General features: G+C 29.4%; 2 protein-coding genes across 2 annotated transcripts; both read right to left on the bottom strand.

The window, feature by feature from the left end:
* Positions 1 to 8591: 8591 nt before the first annotated feature.
* Positions 8592 to 10382, bottom strand: LOC136089835 (uncharacterized). Its single transcript, XM_065815925.1, has 2 exons — positions 10227 to 10382; positions 8592 to 9445 (listed from the first exon to the last, which is right to left on the bottom strand). Exons 1-2 carry the CDS (start codon positions 10380 to 10382, stop codon positions 8669 to 8671), a joined length of 933 nt encoding a protein of 310 aa, XP_065671997.1. The 3' UTR covers positions 8592 to 8668.
* Positions 10383 to 16887: 6505 nt separating this feature from the next.
* Positions 16888 to 18114, bottom strand: LOC136089834 (uncharacterized). The gene is made up of 4 exons (XM_065815924.1): positions 17951 to 18114; positions 17700 to 17844; positions 17461 to 17636; positions 16888 to 17404 (listed from the first exon to the last, which is right to left on the bottom strand). The coding sequence occupies exons 1-4, from the start codon at positions 18112 to 18114 to the stop codon at positions 16888 to 16890; spliced, it is 1002 nt and encodes a 333-aa protein (XP_065671996.1).
* Positions 18115 to 25194: the final 7080 nt, after the last annotated feature.

The following is a 25194-nucleotide window of genomic DNA, read 5'->3' as shown; positions in this document are numbered from 1 at the left end:
GTATTACAAAAAAAGCATGTTTTTTGTATGTCTAGAAATTCATAATCACATTCGTGGTTTAACAAATCTTTTACTTTTTTCTTACACGTAAAACATTCGTGTGAGAATTGGTCTGTAGAACATTCTATTTGATGATTCATAAGTTGTTCTTTAGTAAATTCTTTCTCACAAAAACAGCATGGATATATGCTGTCTGCCATTTTTTTATTAGTTGGTTAAAAAAAACATTTATATAAATAACACAATAATAAAAAATACACTCGTCTTTTTTTAATATAAAAGAATTAACAAATAAATAAAATGACTAAATATAATAAATAAAAGAACTAAAATAAAAAAAATGTTCATATCATTGTCTTTGTTATCGTATTGGTATAAATCACAAAAAGTCATTATTTCTACTTTCAAATCACTTTCTTCTAACACATCCCCAAAACCAGGAAACATCATTGAAATTTTCATCAATATTATTCATTTTTTTAATTGTCTAAAAAAAAGATATATTTAAATAAAAATATTTACAAATTTAATTCAGGTAGATCATCCATTTTATTTATAACGTCTAAGATATATTGTTCCAAATCAATTTCATCCAAAATTTCGTGTATTTCTTTTTCTATTTGATCTACTTCTTTTTCTACTTCTTCTTCTATCATTTGTTTTTTCAGTTCTTCAATATAATCCATTTCTCCCATTTCTTCCATGTCTTCTTCTAGTAATTGTTTTAAATAAATTTCGTATTCTTCTTCTGACATTTCTTCCAATTCCATTATTTCTTCCAGTTCCTTTTCTTCTTTGTCTGACAATAATAAGTCGTGATAACAAATAGTCTGTTCGTTTATATTTTCACCATAACTAAGAGAAAAAAATATAAAATACTAGTTGATATTCCTACCATCTGCACTTTTTGATATATTGAATCATTTTTTAATATATTAGTTTGTTAAAAAATAAAAAATAATTACAAAAATAAAAATTATTGCAATATAAAGTTTTGTAATAGGGTCATGCTTTCAATTATGTTATTTAAAAGTTCTTGATCTTTTTTTTAACTGATGAAAGGCCTAATGACCAACACCATAATGTATGGTATAAAATACGTGCTGCTTCAAATTCTGTTCCGTGTTTTTGATATAATAAAGTTAATACTCTATGGATTCTTTCGTTTGTGTCTCGATAGTCTTGTTGTATACATTCAATTTCTCTTTTTTTATATCCAAGATATTGAGCCAAACATTCCCATCGCCATTGTAAACGTCCAGCTATTTTCAGTTTAATTTGTATAAAATTCATTTTTATTTTTGCTAAAAAATATTACAAAAAATAATTAATATAAATAATTTAATATAAATAATTTACATTGTGATATTTTATATAAAAGTTCTTTATCTTCGATATTATTTTCCCAGTATGCTAAAATCGCATACAAGTGTTTTATTGTTCTTTTTTTGTCTTTGTATTGTGTTACAAAAAAAATTAAAATTTTTTTGATTTTTGTCAAAGTTTTTAATATAATCGTCATTGATTTTTTTAATAACGTTTCTTTTAAAGCTGAGATCAATTGCTAATTGTTTCCATTGGTGATTTAATTGTTTTGAAATATTATTTATAATTTGCTTGCACATTTTTTTCTATTGTATTAAAAAAAGATAACATAAAATTTAAACAAACAAAAAATAATAAGATCGTAAATAAAAAAAGCATATAAAAAAAAAAAAGACTATAAAAAAAGTTATTTCTATAAAAAAATATACAAAAAATATACAAAAAAAAATACAATATATCGCTTTCTGTATATTGCGTTTCTAAAAAAAAAAAAAGAAATTTTTAAAAAAAAATATTTATTTTATTTTATTAATGAAAGCAGTAAAGTTAAAACTTACGAGGTGAGTCGAGCTTTTGCTTTTTTCCTAATGTATAAATTAAATTATGTACCACCTCTAGCCGTTTATCTAAAAGAAAAAAAATGATGGTTATAAAGTTATTAATAATATTAAATTTTTTCAAAAAATTTTAAAAAATTACCTAATGCAGCATTGTAAGGCTTGACATACGCCATTGGTATTTTTTTTCCGTTTTTTATAAAAAAAAGTTTGGTAAAAACCCCACTGTCATCTTTTTCTAATTGGTGATTTACTTTGTTTATTTTAATAAACTCCATTTTTTTTTACTAAAAAAATGATTAGTTGTTTTATATAAAAAATACCATGCTGTTTTTGTAATAAGCAAAAATATATATAAATAAAAAATATCATTTTTTTATAAAATACCTAAAACAAGGTATACTCCTAGATCATTAAACACTGTCAATATGGCACGTACAAAAACAACAGTTCCTAGAACAAAAAAAGCAGTACTAACACAAACGAGTACAAAACAGAGTTCAATATCGACACAGACTGAAAGTCAGTATTTACCGAGCAATTGTAAAAGAATATTATCTTGTTTACGAAGAACAAATATAAAGATATAAAGATAATAAAACAAACCGTAGACTTGGAAGAGTTGGTAAAAGAATAAAACGCTGGGTTCATACTGCTGAATCATATGTCGATATTAAACATCAATTAAAAGAAGCAATCATAAGACGAAAAAATAGACAAAAATAATATATTTACAAAATGTTTATAAAAAAATTTTATTTTTACGAATAAATCGTTGGAGAAAAAAATTATATCCGGAGTTTTTATTTTAAATTGTTCCTTTTTTTTTGAACGATTTTGTTTCTTTTTCTTTTCTAAAAAAAAAAAAAAAACCTCTTAAAAAAAATATATTTTTGTTAAAAAAAATTGAAAAAAAAAACAACTTACTTTTTTTATAGGAATATTATTTTCTTGCAGGGTTTCTTGTGGTTTTTCTTGTGGTTTTTCTTTGATTTTAAAATCGACACCACCTTCTTCATCAAAAACTTCAAAAATATTATCATCCTCTATAAGGATGACTTCGTCATCGCTTATAGTAATGTCATTGTCACTAAATACTAGTTCTTGTTCAGTAAATTTTACTTCTTGCGAAATTAAATCGTTATTTTCTGAAACGATTTCAGACATTTTAACACTTCCTTTCGTAAAACGAGTTTTTGCCATTTGATTTTGTTAATAATAAACACGCTTTTTATGTATAAAATTTAATCTCTACAGATTAACACGAAATAAAAGACAAAGTGAGGCAACTTTATGCAATGAAAAGAAAATGCTGTGTCATGCTAGTTAAATTTAGAAAGTTTTAATACCGCTTTTATGAACAAGATTAAAGAGATTAAAAATACGGAGTAAACAACTTTTTAAAAACACTGTGAAGAAAAATCTCTGCGTAAAATGTTAAAATAACAATTTAAATGAGTTCAAAACTCCATGAACCATCACGTCGACGTAGCATAGTGCATTCGCTCGTCGCACTATGTTTCAAACGCCATGTCATTAGACTGTCGTGGGTTCGACTCTCGTTAAAGGTTTAGAAAGTTTAGAAAGTTTAGAAAGTTCAATGTTAAAATATCAAGTTGGCGTAAGTTAACTTGGTACCGTATGTCTAGTTAGTTCATTGTTAAAATATCATGTTGGCAAAAGTTGACTTGGTACCGTATGTCTAGTTAGTTCAATGTTAAAATATCAAGTTGGCGAAAGTTGACTTGGTACCGTATGTCTAGTTAGTTCAATGTTAAAATATCAAGTTGGCGAAAATTGACTTGGTACTGTATGTGGAGCGTGTGAGAACGAGCGTACGAGTGTGTGAGTTAGCAGGTTAAGGAAATAAGGCAGGACTAAGTAAGTTAAGTAAGGACTAAGTAAGGTTAAGTAAGTAAGTAAGAAAATACGTATGAAAAATAAATACTATAAGAAAAACATAAGTAAGTAGGCCTACTAAGACAAACTAAAGATGGAATAAGTAAGGTTGTGTCAGGGTGACACCATGTTTTTTATCTTGTAAAAAAAAAAGTTAAAGTCAAAAAAAAAAAAAGTTAAAGTCAAAAAAGTCAAAAAAAGTCAAGTCCAAAAAATCCGCGCAGATGGCATTGATTTTTCCCGTATGATTGTAAGACGGAATTTATTTTCAAGACCTACATATAAAAGTAATTTAAGATCAAAATATACATCTTAATTACCCAAATATACAGTAGATGGAAAATGGCCTTTTCATAGGGATGCTTTTTTTGAATTTTACGACAGGACGATATAGTATGTTGGATTGATGATATAGTATGTTGGATTTTTGTGTTCAGTGTAAAACTTCAGACACCGTTTGAGAAGGGGCCGTCAAATGAGGGCCTGAGCGAATAAAAAAAGCGAGAGACGGCCTGAGCGAATAAAAAAAGCGAGAAACGGCCTGAGCAAAAAATGTTAGGAATTTTAATTTAATGAAGCGTGATGCGTGCGCAGATATAAAAGAGGTTGAGGTGTAAAAAAATTTATATAAAAAAGTTGTTACAATAAAAAAAATGTTACAATATAGATTTTTTTTTCTTCTCTGAAAATGGGATAGTTCTTTTTCACAAAATTTTCATGTCATGTTTGGGTGAAATCGTTTCCCGATGGTGATATAGTGATTATAAATGTTAAGTTCTTCAACGAATGTTTTGTGATATTGTTCCGCAATTTCCCAGACAAAAAGTGCTTCTTTAGCTGATAAAATGATTGTGTTTTTAACGAGACAATTGCAGTTTCCAGACATTGTATTAGTTAGCTAAAAAAAAAAAAAAAATTTATTCATACAAATATTTACAATTTAACTCGAATGGAGGAGCGTCGCATATCCATTCTCCTTCTTTTTCTTGCGGAACGTCGCATATCCACTTTTTTTTTTTTTAATTTTAAGTTCTTCACTTCTAGTTTTGCGCATTTTTCAATATCTAAACCTCGGAGAGGTCTTTTTAATTTCAAATGAGGTAGTTTGAATTTAAAGGCTGGAGCGTCGAGTTCCAACTCCCAGTCATCGTTATTATTATTCATTTTTTTTATATCTAAAAAAAAGAATGTTAGTATAAAGTTGTATAAAATAATAGGAATAAAAAAGCTATAAAAAATAAGGAATAAAAAAGACAAAAAAAATGTAATAAAAAATATACATTTTAAATAAAAAATACAAAAAGTTATTTTCTCAATTTGCAGCTTTGACAAACGCCCCAGTTTTTCGTTGACATGCCACCTCGAATACTCTTTTCAATCATTTTTTGATGTTCGTTGGTCGGAGGAAATTGAACAAGAATTAAACTGATGGTAGAATTTAATTCGCTTGTATAGCTAAAAATACTAACATGATTAAGAATATGAAATTTTATAAATTCAAATGTTCTTTCATCAAAGTCAATCATAACAGAACCTAATACTACCGTGTCGAGCGCAGTATAAGTATGTAATAAGGATTTTAAAGTTTTTAAATTTAAAAAGTTCCACAATTTTTGAACACCTTCATAAGCTTCTTTGATTTTATTAATTTCTTCTTGTAGGTTTTTAGACTTCATTAAATCGTTTTGAGCTAATAATTCAATAGGAGGTAATGTTTTATATTCAATATTTAATAGTTCGTTTGTTATTTGCGAGTAATGAAATAATGCTTTTTTAACAAAACAGTTTTTAAACTCTCGATTGTCGGTTAAATGATTAATTTCAGGATGAAAAGGACGTAAATAATGCAACATGGTGTTGACAATTTGATTTTGAGCTTTTTGTGATAACATACTACTGGCTTGTTCTAAGAACAGTTTAAAATTTTCAAACTGTCCACAATTTTAATATGTTTACCAATGCTGATAATATTGACTTTGCTAACATTTTTAGATATAACAAAAACATCTTCCATGTTACTGTATTTTATAAAAGCGTCAAAAGGTGTTTCCTCAGATTCGGCCAAATGACCAACTAAAGGAATATCTAAAAAAAAATTTTAAACCTTCTACAATCATAATATGGTTATCAAAAGAAACGTTGTGAGCAAAAATAGGATAAGATAAATGTTGACTATATCTGCCTAAATTTTTGTTACAATAATCATGAGCTAATCCATAAACTTGTCCTGAAAAATGATCGTGATCAATAACTAGATAATCTTCGAAAGCGTTGAGAAAAAAATTGCATTTATTTAAAACTTTTTCTCTATTTTTTTTATCTTGAATAAAATCGGATAAACTAATTTTTTTTTAAATTAATTATTAAAAGAAACCAACATGCAATGATACCATAATTCGTAGACGGGTTGCTTGAATTTTCTCATAAGAAACAAAAAATAGAGGTTATCTGTATTTTGACCGCCTATTTCGTTGAAAGATTTTGATCAAAAAGTAGGGATCATCTAACAAGTCCATATATTCTTGATCAAAGTAGTTTTCGAGTTGATGATCGGTCATGATAAGGGAAGCCAATTGTTTCATATAATCTACAAGTTCTCCACTGGTTATTCTCACATAATCACTCAACAAACCGTTAGTGGCAGGTAGCTATTCAAATTTTTCCCACCATCTACAACAAATGTAAAACAAACTTAATACTTGAATTAAATCTTGTTTTATTTTTTCCGCATCATTGTTGATCAAATAATTTTGAACGTTACAAGGTAACATCAACAATTCTAAACGACCTACTCTTTGAAACATGATGTTAACAACTTGAATTCCTTTGTCGTTGTAAATACGAAATTCGTTATGATTTAATCTTTCTATTTCATGCGAGAAATGTCATGCGAGAAAATTTATTTTTATAAATATCAGATTGACGTATTTTATCTGCAGGATATCTACAAATAGAACATAAAGGATTTTTTTCTTGCCGTATTAAATTTCTTTCTTCAGATGATATATTTAAATTTTGAAAACGCGGTAAACATATTTCATATGCAAATCGAACCAAAGTATCTGCTAAAACTATTAAATCGGGGTAGGTACAATCGGCTGAGCAGAGCAGATTGGCTGAGCAGATCATTCATATGGTACAAACGGCTGAGCAGATTATTAAATTAATCAGCCGAACTTTGTGTGATCAGCCGAATAATGATCAGCCGAATATTATGTGATATATGTGTGATCAGCCGAATATTATGTGATATATGTGTGATCAGCCGAATAATGATCAACCGAATACTATGTGATATATGTGTGATAAGCCGAATATTATGTGATCTATGCGTGATCAGCCGAATGTTATGTGATATATGTGTGATCAGCCGAATACTATGTGATATATGTGTGATCAGCCGAATATTATGTGATATATGTGTGATCAGCCGAATAATGATCAGCCGAATATTATGTGATATATGTGTGATGAGCCGAATATTATGTGATATATGTGTGATCAGCCGAATAATGATCAGCCGAATATTATGTGATATATGTGTGATCAGCCAAATATTATGTGATATATGTGTGATCAGCCGAATATTATGTGATATATGTGTGATTAGCCGAATAATGATCAGCCGAATATTATGTGATATATGTGTGATCAGCCAAATATTATGTGATATATGTGTGATCAGCCGAATGTTATGTGATATATGTGTGATCAGCCAAATATTATGTGATATATGTGTGATCAGCCGAATATTATGTGATATATGTGTGATTAGCCGAATAATGATCAGCCGAATATTATGTGATATATGTGTGATCAGCCAAATATTATGTGATATATGTGTGATCAGCCGAATGTTATGTGATATATGTGTGATCAGCCGAATAATGATCAGCCGAATATTATGTGATATATGTGTGATCAGCCGAATATTATGTGATATATGTGTGATCAGCCGAATGTTATGTGATATATGTGTGATCAGCCGAATACTATGTGATATATGTGTGATCAGCCGAATATTATGTGATATATGTGTGATCAGCCAAATATTATGTGATATATGTGTGATCAGCCGAATGTTATGTGATATATGTGTGATCAGCCAAATACTATGTGATATATGTGTGATCAGCCAAATATTATGTGATATATGTGTGATCAGCCGAATGGTATGTGATATATGTGTGATCAGCCGAATAATGATCAGCCGAATATTATGTGATATATGTGTATTACAATTCTGAAAAGACAATGACCGTGAACAAACGCTGCCGACGATAGCATTGTTTGCTAGAAAGTTGTTGGCTATTTTTGCAACTGATACTGATACTTTGTTTTTTAGTTAAAGTTGCATTAGTTAAAGACTATTTGAAATAATTTGAAATGCTTTAACTACTTAATATTACTTAAATTTATTTGTGTTTCATTATTATAAATGTAAAGCTTTGTAACTAACAAAAAAACAGGTTTGAGGGAGTCGAACTCCGAACCTCTCGCACGCAAAGCGAGCGCTCTTACCACTACACCACTACCGCATAATATATATATATATATATATATATATATATATATATATATATATATATATATATACATATATATATATATATATATATATATATATATATATATATATATATATATATATATATATATATATATTAGTAAAATACACTACAAACTTAAAAAGCAATTAACCGATTTGGCAATCAGCCGAAATTAAATAATTCCATTTGTAATATGCTAAGTACATAAATCTCGTAAAACCGCAAATGTGTTATAATACAAAAAGTGAAAATGTTTTTAATTATTAAAAATGTATTAAAAATAAATAAAATAATCACAAACAAAAATTAAAATCAAGAATGTTTAGAAAATATTTTTTATATACATTTAGCACATTTGTAAATTTTCTGTATATCTCTCTTGTACTCAATAAAAAGTTCCTCGGATAAACCTATGCAAGATGAATGAAACCACTCATTGCACAATTTACACTGGACCATCGAGCCAGAAGACATAAAAATAGTGCGACAAACACAATGCAAGGTGTTTCTTGAAATTCGAATTACACTCTTCCTCACAGTTCTAAAACTCTCAACAGGAAACTGAGTAATATACTTATTTTCAAGACATGCCAATAAATGTTGGCGCATTACTGACTCTCTGTTTGTAAAATTGCAGGGATCTTTGCCTAGGCACAAAGAAACACAATTTGCAATTGCATAAAATCCACATAACATTTCTCTTTGACGGGATACATTGTTAATATGGAGCTCCATCACTGCACACTGTATACGAGCAAATTTTGAAATTGAATGTGTACACTCTTTGCTAGGAATTAACTGTAAACTGCAATAGATGTTTATTTTACCATCTTTGCAATGCTGGTTGGCAACAGTTATCCAATGTCCTTTGGTTTCATCATTAAAAATTTGAACATAACTACGTTTTGAAAGCGGAACACTATTACACTGACCTGCAAAACACAGAATTGGGTCCTCTAAACCGTCAACATCGGGGAACTGTTGTTTACACAAAATCATTGCAGCATAAATAACCTTATCATTGAGGCCATCTGGACTTGTGATTAGATTACGATCAGCAATGCTAACACTCGTTGTATTAAATTGAAGCCAATCGTCTACATCAACTGGAACCTAGAAAACAAAATATTATTGGTTTATATTATTAAAACTGAAAAACACATTGAGAATACGTTTAGCAAACCAATGTCAGTTCTATTATTGTAACTATTTGATACTACTAATGCTATTTTTACCTCCAGCAAAATATTTACTTATGATTAACAATGCTTAGTGTGATTGCTTAGTCTAGTGACATAAGTTTAGTGACATTAGTATGTAGCTTAGTATGAATGTTATTATTAATATTTAATATTATAATTCATAATGACATTCTTAGTATAATTAGCAAACGGATTATATACCATTTTATAAACTGATTAGATATCATGATATCTTCATGAAGTGTAATAACTATTTTAGAAATATATTGATTTTTTAACCATTTATAGATTTCAATTATACATACAAGTTTCAAATTGAAGAACACTTCAATTTGAATTCTTATTTGGTGCACTTCTTGATAAAACTTGTTATAACAACCAACATTTGTTAAGAACAATAGTATAGCTGTTATAAACAACTTAGTTAACAACAACAGAATTTTGTAAATATTATTATGCTGTGACAAAAACTTCATACCCTGCTGCCGCTTGGTGTAAACGCTTGATATCTGTTAAACACACATACTTTGTAAACATTGCACACAGTTTGTGTGTTGCTTAGTAAGCAACACACAAACCCAATGTGCAATTAAGCACATAGTTAATTTAAACTAGTGCCTTGCTAGCTGATGAAAATAAACACAGATATACTTAGAATCGGAAAAATGAATAAATAGAATTGCATCACTTACAATACACTCCAATTCAACATTAACAATTGGTATCACATCTGAATAAAGTAACGACTGAAAATCAGATGAAACTAAAGAGGCAGAGGGTTGTCTTTTCTTTGGTACATATGCATCAACCAATTTTAATTGTTTTTGCTTCCTTAAAAACAATAACATATTCAACAGAAAAACAATATATATGTTTAAAAAGAAACTTTAAAAATAAGAACAACACTTGAATATTAAAAAAAAGAATGAGACAATTGTAAATGTAAAAATACAAAACCAAAAAATACAATTTAGATTTCGCCAATGGGATTGCTGTAGCAATATTATCAGCGTGTAAATAATCAATACCAACTAAAGTTGGAGACACTTGCGTCATTATTTTGTATTAAGGAAAAGTCATCAAAACTACTCAAGTCCAAATTATTAATTGCACCAATTGCATCAGGTGCAGGGATAAAGTTAATATCTCCTGGTCTTGGTTTCTTCCTTCCCGATTTTTTGTCACCTTTTTTTCTAAAAAAAACAGAGTTATTTTACGAATTTTATAGATTTTAGAGAGAAAAAAAGTCTAACTAGAATGTAATCAAACAAAAATTAAATAAACTTGCTACAGAAATTAGTAAAATTACCGTGAATTGCCTCGCAACTTGGTCAAATTCAAAACTCGCCTTTCACTACACTCAACACCTATGCTATGTTTGACTGCCAGTACATGACAGCACATTGTTGAAGAAGGGCATGTGCAACTTTCTTTTAGAAATAGTTTCACCACATGTGCATTGCCATCTGGTCCAGAGACTGTAAAGACTTTGATGCTTGGATTATGAACTACTGTCAGCATGTTAGAAAGGACACTAATCGATGGTGGTACAAGCTGTTTCAATGATACATTGGCTGCTGCTTGCAGCTCTGCAATAACGAGCTCAGGATCTTCCAATTTAGGTACTTCATCGATGTTAACTGAAACAGAGAATAATTTAAGGTAATGAATATGCAGGGGTGTACTTTCATGGTCATCTGGTACCTTAATGATTTCATTACTTGTGATTATTTAAAAGAAACCTTTAAAAAATAATTAAATCTTTTTAAAAAAAATACTAGATTTAAAATTAAATACACTACAGTGCACTATTTAATTTTACTAAACGTTACAAAAAGCAGCGGATTTTAATTAAGATAGACAATAAATTACAGCACTGTTGATTATTATAGTGGGCGACTCAAGTAAGACATAAAATTACACACCTGATATGTTGTATAGATTATGATGATGAATGTAATGGGCTATTGCACGATAGAAAAACGACTGCAAAAATAGCAACAATAAGTGACCACAAAAATCATAAATAAGTTTAAAACATGATTTAAATACATACTAGACAGGTGAGTATTTTCATTGAGAGTGTATGGTCCAAAGCCACTGAAGCTGCGTTTAATTTCGGTGAGATAAAAAGTTTGTAAACGGTGCATTGCTATAAGCATAGCATCAACTGGTGCCTCCTCCCATTCCTGAAATCTCTTTATTAGAGCGTTTAAAGATTCAGATATATTGTTTGTAACTAAACCTTCAATTAATCCAACAGATCTCAAATAGCCAATAAAAGCTATAGAAATACGAGCGCTCAAGTGGTTTTCAAAATAAACAACAAAGGCTTCACTCCAAGAAAGCTTCAATGTATCAATCTTCATTTGGAGCTGGCTTTCACTTTCACACTGTAAAAGTTCCTGGACTTGAGATTTGTATACACTTATTTCTTGTTTTCCAGCATTATGCTTCTTCAACCATATCTCAATATCTGACAAAATATGGTTAGAGCAAGTTACAAGATTCCATTTTGGTAATGCTTTTTCAATAGCCTTGCTTAGACCACTCTCTCCATCTGTTACTATTACAACATTTAAAATTGGGAGTTTCGTTTTGAGAGTTTTGAAAAAAAATTTATGGACTATATCAAATTTTCGATCGTGTAATAAAAAGGCTATAGGCATACATGGTTTTTCCCCAAGATAACTCATTTGTGCCACTAAAATAGATAAATAAAAATCCCCTAAATTAAAAGTTGTATTATAAGAAAGAAATACTTGAGAACACATCACAAGTTGTTCTATGGATTTTTGTATTCCAAATGATGCAGCCAAGTCCGGGTAAGTAGAGATTGTCCACACAAATCAAGGCATCATATAAGCTAGTTCGTGAAGAGTAACAAAAGAATCAACTCCAAGTCTTTTTCCTGCTGATTCAACACTCCTTATATACTTGAATTGTCTAGGATTTCTAGGTTGAAACTGTATGGGCTCATCTTTGACATCAATAAGCATTTCTTTGTAATTCTTTGATTCAACAATAGCACTTCGCACTGATGAAGCTGTTGTTAGGAAATTAATAGCTTTTTTAGAGTTTCCTAAAATGCAATAAAATATAATTTAATTAAATATTAGAAATTTATGAAAAATATCTTTTAAACAAACATAAGATAGAACTGTTATTAAATAATATTTGAAAAGATTACCATGTAGCATAAGGACAGCAAGGTGATGGTTTCCCATATAATGAATAACAACAACATCTTTTTGACACAAATCTTTATAAACAAACTTCTGAAATACAGTTGATGTTCCAGTAGATGTCACTGTGGCATGGCTTTGAATAAACTGGCGAACCACGTGGAATTTTACAGCATCCAGTTTGTTTCCATCTATATTCATCAGCGCGCCAGTCATCTAATAAATGAAATTAAAAAAGTTTTTCAAAACAAACAGAACAAATAATTACATAAAATAAGGTAGGTGAGTAGCCTTAGCCCTAAGGATGAAAGAGAAGGAAAAAAATTATTCAAAATCTTTATTTTATTATGTGAAGGAAAAGGAGGACAAGAGTTGAAAACCTTGATCACCCAAACTAATATTAAAAAAATAAAATGCTACTATATCATCTTACATTTTCTTAAATATCCAATTACTATAGACTAAACTTAAAATGTAAATATGATATGCAACACCAAAACATTTGTTAAATGCAAATGTGGTTGAAACATTGCTTTTTAGATGCATTTCATGGTCCTTAAATAACCATCTAGAGCTATTGTGCATCTTTATTAAAGCTATAAAGCTAAAGCTATTGTGCAGCTAATTTATATTTGACATTTTGACCATTCACTTTCCCCGGCTCCTAGGCAAAAAGTATTAAAAGTGGGAATGAGGATTCAAGCTATGCAATTTCTCTAATAAAGTAACTTTTATGAGCAGAAACTAAAAAGCTATGGAGTTACATAACTACTTCATAAATTATTACATGAGTATTTTTAAACACTTATATTTACAATTAACTTTTATATTATAAGTGCAAATATACTCATTATACACTTTCAACTTACTGGTTGAAGTCTAGGAAAACATAAACAACTTATTAAGTATACTTATAAAGTTTTTTCTTTAATTATCTGGTTATTTACCTTTTTATTATTTGGCATTATACCAACATTGTTGGTATAATGCCACTGGATTACTTCAGCATTGTTGGCAACAATGCTGACGTAATCCAGGTATGATCAAATTTGCTATATAGATAATCTGTAAGTCTGTAAAGAAGCACATCCTAGTTAAACCTGGCTTATTGAGAGTTGCTTATAAACGATTTAAGAAAGTGTATAAAGTATCATTATTTATTTTATCGTTATTAGCTTTATTAAAGTTTATTTAATTACAAAAAAATCTTAGGTGTTTATGACCTATCCCATTGTTCACTTGAGCGACATACACTTCTCCTGACTTCGGCTTGTTGAGCAGTGTTGACCTTGTATTAATGTCGCTTTTGGTAATAAGTTCAGCAATAACTTCTATTTTTAAATGAGACAGAATATTTGTAAGTATTGGTATCGCCATTACATAATACACTTTTAATTTTTCGCTATCTTCACCAGTCGAATTTAACTTTTCCCACAATATACGTCTGTGTGTTTTGTGAAGTAAAGAAACTCCTGGTTGAAAATAGGTAGGTAGACAGGTTAAATGATTTCTTTCTAAACTTTCAATAGTATTTTCATAATAAAAAATCCATTGAGTGATCACGTGTCCTTGTTCATCCAAACCAAAACATTCTTATGCCAATGTTTCATGAATGCATTGAATGACGATGGAATGACAATGATAATTCAACTCAGATAATGATTTGACTTTGGAAGTGGCATTTTCTTCAGACTTTGTAATACTCGTTTCACAATCAAACGTCATTAAAAAAGGAAATAAGTTTCTACTTGTACACATAAACGAATTTTGTGGACGATAGTTACTAATGCAATCGCCATATGTAAATTTGTCTGGTTTATAATAACCTTCACATTCGTGTGTCTCTGTAGTAAATTTTTGTCCGCATTCTGAACATTGAAAAAGAACACGTGACTTGTTAGAAGAAAAATGTACAGTAGAAAATTTTTCATTCAACATGCTTATAGCATGAAAAGAATTGTTTTTTTGAAAATACAAATTTTTATAGTGTTGATTGTTTTTTTCCGTTGATTGGCTTTATTTCTTTCCTCGTCATTAATAAAAACTCTTTGAGAATCTTGATCGTCTTTGGTAATGTTTGCACTTTCGTAGACCACTTTTAATAATTCTGTAAGAGTACTTTTATATTGTGATTTTAATTTAGAATGCAACAAACGAATTTTGCTACTACTTTTGTTAACGGCAAAAAATTTAATGTTAATACGATCAAAAGTATTTTCATAAGCAAAACAGTGACACAAATCAATCAAAGTTTGAAATGACATATTTTTAGACTTTTCTTTTAAATTTTGTAAAAAGTTTTTCCAAGCCAGAATATTTTGCTCATCTTGACCTTCAAAAAGGAGTTGTAAAATATTTTCTTCTGAATATAAATCGCTCGCATTTTTTCCAACACTTTTTTCTTCCATTCTTTAATGGTGGATACATTCCATTGGCGAATCAACAAAGAGATTAGAAAAGCAGAATAAAAACATAATCCTGGTTCAAACAAAATACTATAATCTAAAAACATTTTTCTTTTTTGTTCATAAGACAGTTTAGTATAAGATAGTCCTTTATAGAATGAGTTCTATACCATTCACCAAACCATTCGTCTACATCAATTTCTTTGCTCCTTTTATGATGATTTTTATATGAAATTGTTTTTTTATTTTTTTCGTAATATGATTTGTTTTCTTTGCTCCTCTTTTGTTGTTTTTTTAACAAAAGTAGTTTTTTATTATTTTCGTAATATGTTTTGTTGCGTTTCTTTTTTTGAATTTGTTCATCTGTTTTGTTTTCTTTGCTCCTCTTTTCTTGTTTTAACAAAAGTATTGTTTTATTTGTTTCGTAATATGTTTTGTTGCGTTTTTTCTTTTTTTGAATTTCTTCGTCTGTCATGATTATTTTTCTTTCAAAACCTGACAATTCAAAATCTCGTAATTTCATCATTGATCTTTCTGTTAAATTGGATAGAGTTTTAATTTTAATATTACATAATCGTATTATCTTCCATCTGCTATCGTTTTCTAAAACATTAAAAACAGCTTGTACATTGGCATCTTGAATAAAATGTATATTAGTCGGTCCTTCTAAAGGTTTTATAAAATAAACAGGTGGATTGTAACAACGTTTCATTATTTTACAATAACCATCTTCAATAGATTTGCAACACAAAGTAACAATATTATAACCAAATAAGAAATTTTGAAACAAGTCAGCGAAATTAATACTGTTTTTCATTTGTGTTTCAAACCCTTCCATTGTTTTTTGTTCCACGTGATAAACAATTTCATCAGGACATTGAGTTTCTGAATAAAGTTGTGATTCTTCCAAAATATCTTCATCTTTATAATCATCTTTGATGTAAAAAAAATGTTCAGTGTATATACTGTTATTACTAAATTTAATTTCCTCAGTTTGATATTTAAATTTCATTTTTTATCTAAAAAAAAAATTACATGTATTTTTTATAAAATTCCAAAACATCAGAATCAACAGTGATACTTTTAAATATTTTTCGTAATTCTAATTTATTATTAATAATTATAAAAATATCAGTAATATTACAAACTCGTGATAAAGAAACATAAAAAAGACTATTATTAAAAGCCTTTGAATTAAATTGAACAACGGCTTTATTCATTGTACTTCCTTGAGCTTTATGAACAGTAAAAGAAAAAGCTAATTTTAAAGGTAGACCAATTCTTGAGCCTACAACAGCATGAGAACAATCTAAAATCTCTTCTTTGACACATTCAATTTTGACTTCTTTTTTATTCATATTAACCCAAACTGCATTATTTTCTATTAAAATGACTGTACCAATAGTACCATTGCACAAACCTTCCTCCACATTGATATTTCTCACAAGCATAACAATAGCACCTATTTTAAGATAAACAGCTACTAGAATTTGAAACGAACATTGTATGTTTCGATTTTTAATAACATCTTTAGCATAAAACCAATACCCTTCTTGTTTTATACTCTTCATTTTATTATTATTATAAACATCGACTTCCATATTTCTAAAAAATAATCTTGTATATTTGGTGTTTAAATTTTCATCTTTTGCAAAACAACGCGTCATAAAATAATCAATAGTTTGGTCTGAAACTTGACCAAAACGTATTTCATTTAAAGCTCCAAAAAATTGTGCATCTTCTTTTTGTCTAAAACATTCAAATCAAACCAAAACTTGTGTCATGTATTGTTGCCATATTTTAGATTTAAAAACAAATTCTCCTGTGACAGGTGGTAATTGAAAAAAATCACCACAAGCAATGACTTGTATACCACCAAATAGTTCATCATGACATTGTTTTATTTCACAAGCAATTAAATGTAATAAATCAAATGTTTGAGCGTTAATCATTGAAATTTCATCAATAATTAAAATATCAGTTTCCAACCACGTTTTTTTAATGTCTGGATGCATATGACGTTTATAATAATTTAAACTTTTAACACCAGTTTCTATACCAGCAAAAGCATGTATAGTGACACCATTTAACAAATGAGCTGCTTTTCCTGTACTTGCAGTAATATGTATTGTTTTATAAATTTGTACACTTTGAGCAATTTCTTTGACGATATAACTTTTTCCACATCCAGCACCTCCAGTAATAAAAAAATTGATTTCTTCATCAAGCCATTGAAGCGCTTTTTGTTGTTGCAAAGATAACATTTTTTTTATTATTTTGCTGAAAAAAAAATTTATTTTGAATATAAATACATAATAGTATATTTTACAAAAAACATCATAAAAATAATGTTCTGTTCAACAATTTTTTCCACTATAGATGATAAATCGTCTTGTTCAATAACCAACGACAAAAACTTTAAAGCCATCATTTCATCTTCTGTCCTTAGGTTTTTTTGTTCACTTAATAACTTGAGCATTTTTTTATTATCCTTTTTTCTTATTTTACTATTCTAAAAAAAATTACATGTAATATACTTAATTAAAACATTTTTCACAATATATAAATGAACAACTCTCTTCAAAAGTTCAGAATATTTAAATTCATTACAATCTTCACATTCGTTTAAATAATGATTACAATTTTCAATTTCTAGACATTTTTCTTTTACATGATTTAATAAATCTTCTTTAGATGTATTTTTAAAAAAGTAATAAAAGCTTTCAAAATTCAAATTTAAATAAACATGATAATGTATTTTGATATATTGAAACACCATCAAAATCAATATAAAAGGTATTCTTTTAACTTCTTCATTAAAAAAACCATCCCACTTGTAATTCAAAAAAAAACAATGTACAAGATTGACATAAAGTTTGTCTTGAAGTAAATCCATGCTGTCTAATTTCTCCCAAAGTTGCTGGGGGATCTTCATTGAATTTGTATATGCTTTCGATTAAAAAATCCAAATTATTTTCTGTTAGTTGCATTTTTTTTATGTGATCTAAAAAAAATTTTTTTTTAAAATATAAACTTACAATAAAGTAAAAAGTTATTAATTATTAATAATATATAAAAAATGTTTATATCTCCTTCTTGCATAATTGTCAAATGGATTTATTGCAAGAAGCAACAAGTGGTAATATTAGCGCAGAATATAAAGCTATATTAAGTGAAAAATATCCTGGTTTTCAAACAGCTCAAGCTCAAGATGAAGTCATTGCTGTTAATAATCAAAAATTTTCTTACGATCTTACTTCGGACATGGCTATATTAATTTCTTTTACCACTATACTAAACGAATGGACATATCCACAAGATTGGTATTTGGATTTTGATTTATTTCTTTATAAAAATTTATGCACACAAACAAGATTTACACCTACAACAGACGATGAATTAGCAAAAAAATGTGTCTTTGCAACAACTTTAATCATGCTTTATTTAAAACTGTCAAATTTTATCCCAATTATCAAAAAAATAATACTACTTGTGCAAACAACGCTATCGTTAATCGTTCTTATGATCGTTTTAGAGCAATGCTAATTAAAAAAAGTTATATGAAACCTTTTAGAGAATTGATGATTAATCCTAATTTAGGTTTAACAGAAGACACTGAAAATGCTACAAACCCTATAAATTATACTGAAACCAAAATGCTTATACAAGTTGCAGACCCTAATGGACTCATTTGACCTCTCAACACAGCTGCAGCACCTTTTCCTGCACCTGCTGGTTATCAAATAGCACTAAGAGATAGATATAATGCTTTCATGACTGGAGAAAAAGGTTGTAAGTTTAGAGTACCTTTGAGTTTATTGTGCGAAGTTTTTCAAATGAAAGAATATTCTGGAAAAAATAAACAAATTAGATTGGAACTTTATATTGGAAATGATATGAATCAACTATTAGAATGGGTAAGACCTACTGCAGACGCCGACATAACAGCGCTTGCTAATGTTGGAGTGGCTATAAAAAACCCAATGATTTATTGCAATACGTATAGACTCAAACCCAGTTTACCCTTGGAAAAATCTTTATATCTCAACAGTAAAAAAGACGAAATGTATACTTTACTACGTATTGCTCACTACGAACAAGTTGTCACCAATGTAGAAAATGTTACAGAAGTTACTGTTAATTTGGGAAGTATAAAAACAGCAGATCTTGTACCCCACAGCATTATATTTTTCGTTCATTCAAAAAAAGAAAGCGATCATTTAAGCAAAGGTTGTTTTACACCTGTTGAAATGGCATGCAACATTATTAAAAAAATCACCCTTTATAATTACAGAAGAACATATGTTAATTCAGTAGGTGATACTACTGAATACGATTTGACAAAGCAAGACGATCAATGGACAATTTGGAGAAGTTATGCTTCCTGGTCTAAAGGAAATACACCCTCTACTTTTAATATTAACAATTTTGCAGATTTTTATAATAGTGATGATGATAGTTTTTTGAGACATCCTAAATTGTACTTTAGTACTACTAACACTATCGAACCTTTAGTCATTGACACCACCAGCGATTTTAATTTTATCAACGATAAATCTCCTGCTACAATTGCTGGAAATAATTCGTTTCAAATCAATGTACAATTTATAGAACAATTTAAAGGTGTACTTGTTATGTATTTGCAATATCCAGCTTCTCTTGTAGAAAGCGGGGTAGGAGACGAAACTGATGTCAACGATATTCCTACCAAATTTAAATCGTCTTAATTTATTATAAAAAACATTTTTAATTTTATTAAACGAACCCTATTTGTATTCATTATTTTATAACTAAACGACTATTTATTTCTAAAAAAAATCTTTAAAATCAAAAATCTTGTTGTTTTTTTTTATTTCTTGTGTTAATGGCTTGCAGGCGTACAAGAAGAAGCGGTCACCGTCGTCGTCATCATAGAGATAGCGCACGTCATCATAAAGGGAAAGGAAAATTTTTTACCAAAGTTAAAAATTTTGCTAAACGTCTACTAAAATCAAACGTAGGAGGCTACGCTTTGAATTATCTTCAAAAACAACGCAATGCGTAAAAAATTGTGTTGCTCCGCTTGCAAAATAAAAAAAAGTTCATGTAAAAAAAGAGGGAGAGGAAGAGTTTATTTACCTCCTTTAAAAGGTGCAGGTAGAAAACGATTAAGAAGATAAAGAAAATTTAAAGTTTACCGAAAAAGAATTCGAGGTGGAGAATTACGACCAATCAGTCAAAAAGAGGATTTTAAAAAAGCATTTTCTATGATTCCAGCGTTTAAAGGTTTGTCTAAATTTTTTTGACCCGGTTAAGAAATTTACCATACACTTTAAGAAAATTTTAAAGTTTACTCTTGGTATGTAGCTTAAAAGAAACAAATGCAAAAAACTAAATTTGATCATGTTAAAAAAACACAACGTTACAATATAAATTTACTTTAACCGTCCTCAAACATGTCGTAATGCATAGAAAAAGAGGAAGAGGAAGAGTTTATTTACCTCCGTTAAAAAGCGCAGGTAGAAAACGTTTAAGAAGACATTTAAGAAAACGCATGCGTGGTAAATTTCTTCCATTGTTAGCCGCAGTTTTAGCACTAACTTTATTATCGTCTCTTATACCGCAATAAAAAAATGTATAAAAAAAGACATAAAAAAAGACATTATAAAAAACATAGAACAAGACGAATGCGTGGAAAAATTTTTGGACCTCTCTTAGGAATGGTATCTAAAGTCGTTTTACCTTCCTTTACTAACGCTCTTCTACCTACCATTGGTAAAGCTGTTTTGGGTGGAGCTATCTCTGGTGGAGTTTCTTACGGAATTAATAGAATTGGAAAATAATATTTATAATATATAATATATAAAAATTTACAATTCGGTTTTTATTATTTTATTACAAATATATAATCCCAACATTGTTCCAAGTAATATGAAAACTCCCAATAAGGCTCCAAATAAATATCCTCCTACTACAATAACAATAAACAAGCTCGAAAGTGCTAATATTGTCACTATTTTTGCTTTATTAATACACTTCAAAATATCGAATACGATTCGCATGCGAGTCGTGCGTACCACCATTATCTATTGGAGGATCAGGTTTGTAAGGTTGAACTACTGCCACTGTCGTTGGAATTTGAAATTGTTGTAACGGTTTATTTTTCGATTCCATTCGTTATGAACCTATTTTTTTATTTTTTCACTCTTTATATACTTTTCGACACGCTTCATTAAACAAATTAAAATTCCTAGCATTTTTTGCTCAGGCCGTCTCTCGCTTTTTTTACTCGCTCAGGCCCTCATTTGACGGCCCCTTCTCAAACGGAGTCTGAAGTCTTACACTGAACACAAAAAACCAACATACTATATCATCAGGTATAAGTGGATATTTGTGATCACTGCTATTGAAAAACTTGTTTTTAATAGCAGTGATCACAAATATCCACTTATTTGTTTGTGATCACAAATATCTAGTTATCTGGATATTTGTGATCACAAGCAGTGATCACAAATATCCAGTTATTTGTTTGTGTTAAATTCAGTATTCCTGCATAACAACCAAAAGAAAAATTAAATTGCTGCTAACATTTTAGACAAAGTTCATTTTGTCAACATGTGTGAATAAATAAGCAAATAAAAAATAAGTTTTAATGAAACTTATAGATAATATAAATATATATGAAATGTTTTTCAATAACGTTATTTATGGTGCTTAAGCAAACTGAAGCTTCCTATGCATTGCGTTTTGCCATTTCAGGATTCATTTTTTTGAAATAATACTCAATGCGGCGCTTGAATTAAGATTCTTTTAGCTTTCTAATTATACTTAAAAATAGAGTCTTTTAGAATTACTCAAGGGTCCATGCCTAGCCTCTGGTATATTTAGAGGGTTTTGAACATAGTTGATGACTAACAAGTAATGTCTCGATGGTTTTTAAATTAGATAGGACATACTGTATGTCTAATTATAGGTAATTGTGGTCAGGTAATTCAATTAAGGGCATATTTTGTCTTTAGAAGTGGTCATGACCACTTAAGTGGTTATTTAAGGGGTGATCAAGGGTGGTTCTAAGATTTCTCGATGGTTTTTTAATTATATGGGACATGTTGTATGTCAAAATATAAGAAACTACGGTCAGAGAATTTGAATCTGTGCATATTTGGTCTTCAGGAGTGGTCATAACCGTACAAGTTGTCATTTTAGGGGTTGTCAAGGGTGGTCCTGGTATGTCCCAATGGTTTTTCAATTAAATGGAACAGTTGGATGCCTAAATATAGCTAATTGAGGTTGGGGAATTGAAATAAGGTATGTTTTGGGACTGGGTATAATTGCTCAGGTAGGTGTGGTCATGAGTTATCAAGACGGTATTTTCTTTACTTTTGTTTATTTTATGTACTTAATTTCTTTAATATTATGAATATAAACATATAATATTCAATAAAATTTAACTTTGCTTCATAACATTTTTCTATATATACATATATGAATCTAGGTGATGACATTCATCATTAGCACATCATTTATTACATTACATTAGTACAGCAAGACCCCCTTGGTTTCCTCAGATTGATTGTTATGTCTGACTTTTACCAAACCCCTCCTAATTCTGTACACCTTCGTATTGTAGCTGCAAATCATTTTCATCACTTTTTTGCGACCTGAAGAATTTCATTTTGTAGTGCTCTTTGCTGTTTTAGTGTGAAACATTAATGTTATGGTGTTTGAAATAAATATATTTTTCACAAGTAATTTACTGTTTTTCCATTCTTTAGACGTTATTTAAATGAACAAAACACATTTAACCCATTTAAAGTGCAATTAAAAACGGAATTTTATAAAAGTTATTTAGTCAACTTTAAAACTAAAAGTACTCGATGATGTAGTTTTTTAGTATGACCCTTGCTACTTTTACAGTGCCTAATGGTAATGTTAATTTTTTGATTTATTGAGTTTTTTTAAAGCAAAAACATCAAAATAAAATTTTATAAATGACCATAACTTAAAAACTTTTCATTCAATTAGAGCCAATGTAGTAAGGAGTGATCAAAAGATATAATTCTTTATATGTGCTAAGTTTCATAAGAATATTCATAGAACTTGTTGAATAATTTGAATGAACATGAAGAAATTAGTCAAATTAATTAAAAAGGAGAAAAATGAAATATAAAGGGAGAAATTCAAATTTGTAAAATGTCTACTAACTTAATGGCCTCCTCAGAGATATGAATCATCAGCCATGGCCTGTTCTTCAACTTGTTTTCTTTTCTCTTGTCTATCTGCTGTTACTTTGTCTTTTTCTGTGTTTTTAGACCCTTTAATCCGCCTTTCATCCAACGAGAGAAATCTCTTACAGTATTGTCCAAAATTAAGCCCTAATTTTTCAAATATTGAAACTCTGCCAAATTCCCCACCATTATACACAATTGCAACATCCATTGTAGCAATGTTGACTCTACCTCTTCCAACAAAAATAGTCTTTGGACACCTATTCCAGATTAAGTTGTGGTAAGATTCATTGCCACTCTGCGAACCACCATGTATGCATTTTTCTAACATGTGTCAGCAGACAAGTCTTGAAATACAGATTTGATTTTATTCAAAACAAATTGAGGTAATTTATTTTTGTCTTTTAGTGCTACATCTTTAGAACACCAATCACCACAGTCTTCATGAAAGCCACCCCGATGTTTCCATATTGCCATGATACTCTTTTTTTTTGAAACAGCGCTAAAATTCTTCCTGATCGCTCCGCCATAATGACCCTGAATTCTTTTGATTGCACGCGTAGTTAGCCGCCCTGCATTGCCAATCCCTTTATATTTCTTTCCATTTTCTTCCTAATCTTTTCCATTACACTTAGCAACTATATCCATCAATCTTTTACCCATCCTATTCTGTATATGTCCGCAACACTCTAGTTTTTTAATTTCAATACCATCATAAACTGGTGGTGTAGCTTCAGCAACAGTTTTAAAACTTTTGGAATCTCCATCTCCAAGATAATTTACATATTTTAGTCCATTATTATTTGCAGATCTATGAAACATTGCTAGCATTCCAGATGGTTCCATTAGACCAGATGGTCCATCATGATTACGTTGACAGTTTTTATGATCTTTTCTCCATTCGAGAAGTTTTTCTGCTGAAAGTCTCTTTAACTTTGCTACAAGCATTACAATAATTTAACATAATCTCAACATCTATAACTTTACTGCCTTTATGTGGATTGACCGACAGAACAGTGGCTATTTCATTTTTGCTTACAAAGCCCCTCCTCTGCCATGTACCGTCACATGATGCAGTAATCTCATCTGCGTTCATGCTTTGTTTTACTTCATTGGCTGCTGACAACATGCTTTCTTTAGCAGTACTTTCAGTTGCATGCAGAATTCTGGTTCTATATTTACAAGATTGGGCTGCAGAAATTGGAGGGGGCATATTCATATTGGCTAAGAATCTCTGACTCTTATCTCTATTGATACCTACACTATTCATAGCTAGTTGAAACCTCATATTTATATTTTCATTGAGAGAAGTCTCAAATAAAAATTCATCTGTACTGTGGTTGCAATGAAAAACTTACTTGACAAGCCTCAATTTATTTCAGTCACAGAATAGTCTGGGGATATTGTGGTTACACATGACCTTGATCCTGATTTTATAATTGATGAACATGCACGACATGGTAATAATTGTATCAATGAAATAAGAGCTTGAATGTCAACAAATCGATATCCTTCTAAATTAGAACTTTCAGTAGGTCTACTCTCCTTAGTTATTGTTACATTATGTTCTAGTTTTGAACTAGATGCAGAAACATGAACGCTGTTTCATCAATAATATCACTATCACGATCGTCTCCTTTGTCAGTAATAGTAGTAGTAATAGTAGTATAATAACGTTCAATACCGGTACTAGATCTAGTTGTATTAGCATCGCCACTAAATCTAGATTGTTTTAAACTTCCAGTATATTTATTCCCGCTAAATTTACGCTTGAGTGGCTTGTTTCTTCTTTTATTTGTAAACACTTTGACATTAATATCCATTTTATTGCAAGAAATAAACACTATATTAGCTGTGTAAACA

This window comes from Hydra vulgaris, chromosome 13, assembly GCF_038396675.1.
Source record: "Hydra vulgaris chromosome 13, alternate assembly HydraT2T_AEP".
In the NCBI taxonomy this organism is placed as follows: Eukaryota; Metazoa; Cnidaria; class Hydrozoa; order Anthoathecata; family Hydridae; genus Hydra; species Hydra vulgaris.
The sequence above is the reverse complement of the archived record's forward strand: the minus strand, read 5'-3'. Positions and strand labels throughout refer to the sequence as shown.

Excerpts from the sequence above, each read along its gene's own strand:
- LOC136089835 (XM_065815925.1), bottom strand. The coding sequence starts at position 10,382 with ATGTTATTGTTTTTAAGGAAGCAAAAACAATTAAAATTGGTTGATGCA. Across the intron at positions 9,446-10,226 it reads ATGTTGAATTGGAGTGTATT|GTTCCAGTTGATGTAGACGA; the intron begins GTAAGTGATGCA and ends TTTGTTTTCTAG.
- LOC136089834 (XM_065815924.1), bottom strand. The coding sequence starts at position 18,114 with ATGCAACTAACAGAAAATAATTTGGATTTTTTAATCGAAAGCATATAC. Across the intron at positions 17,845-17,950 it reads TTTGAATTACAAGTGGGATG|CTTTTATTACTTTTTTAAAA; the intron begins GTTTTTTTAATG and ends GAATTTTGAAAG. Across the intron at positions 17,405-17,460 it reads CAGAACATTATTTTTATGAT|CAAAATAATAAAAAAAATGT; the intron begins GTTTTTTGTAAA and ends TTTTTTTTTCAG.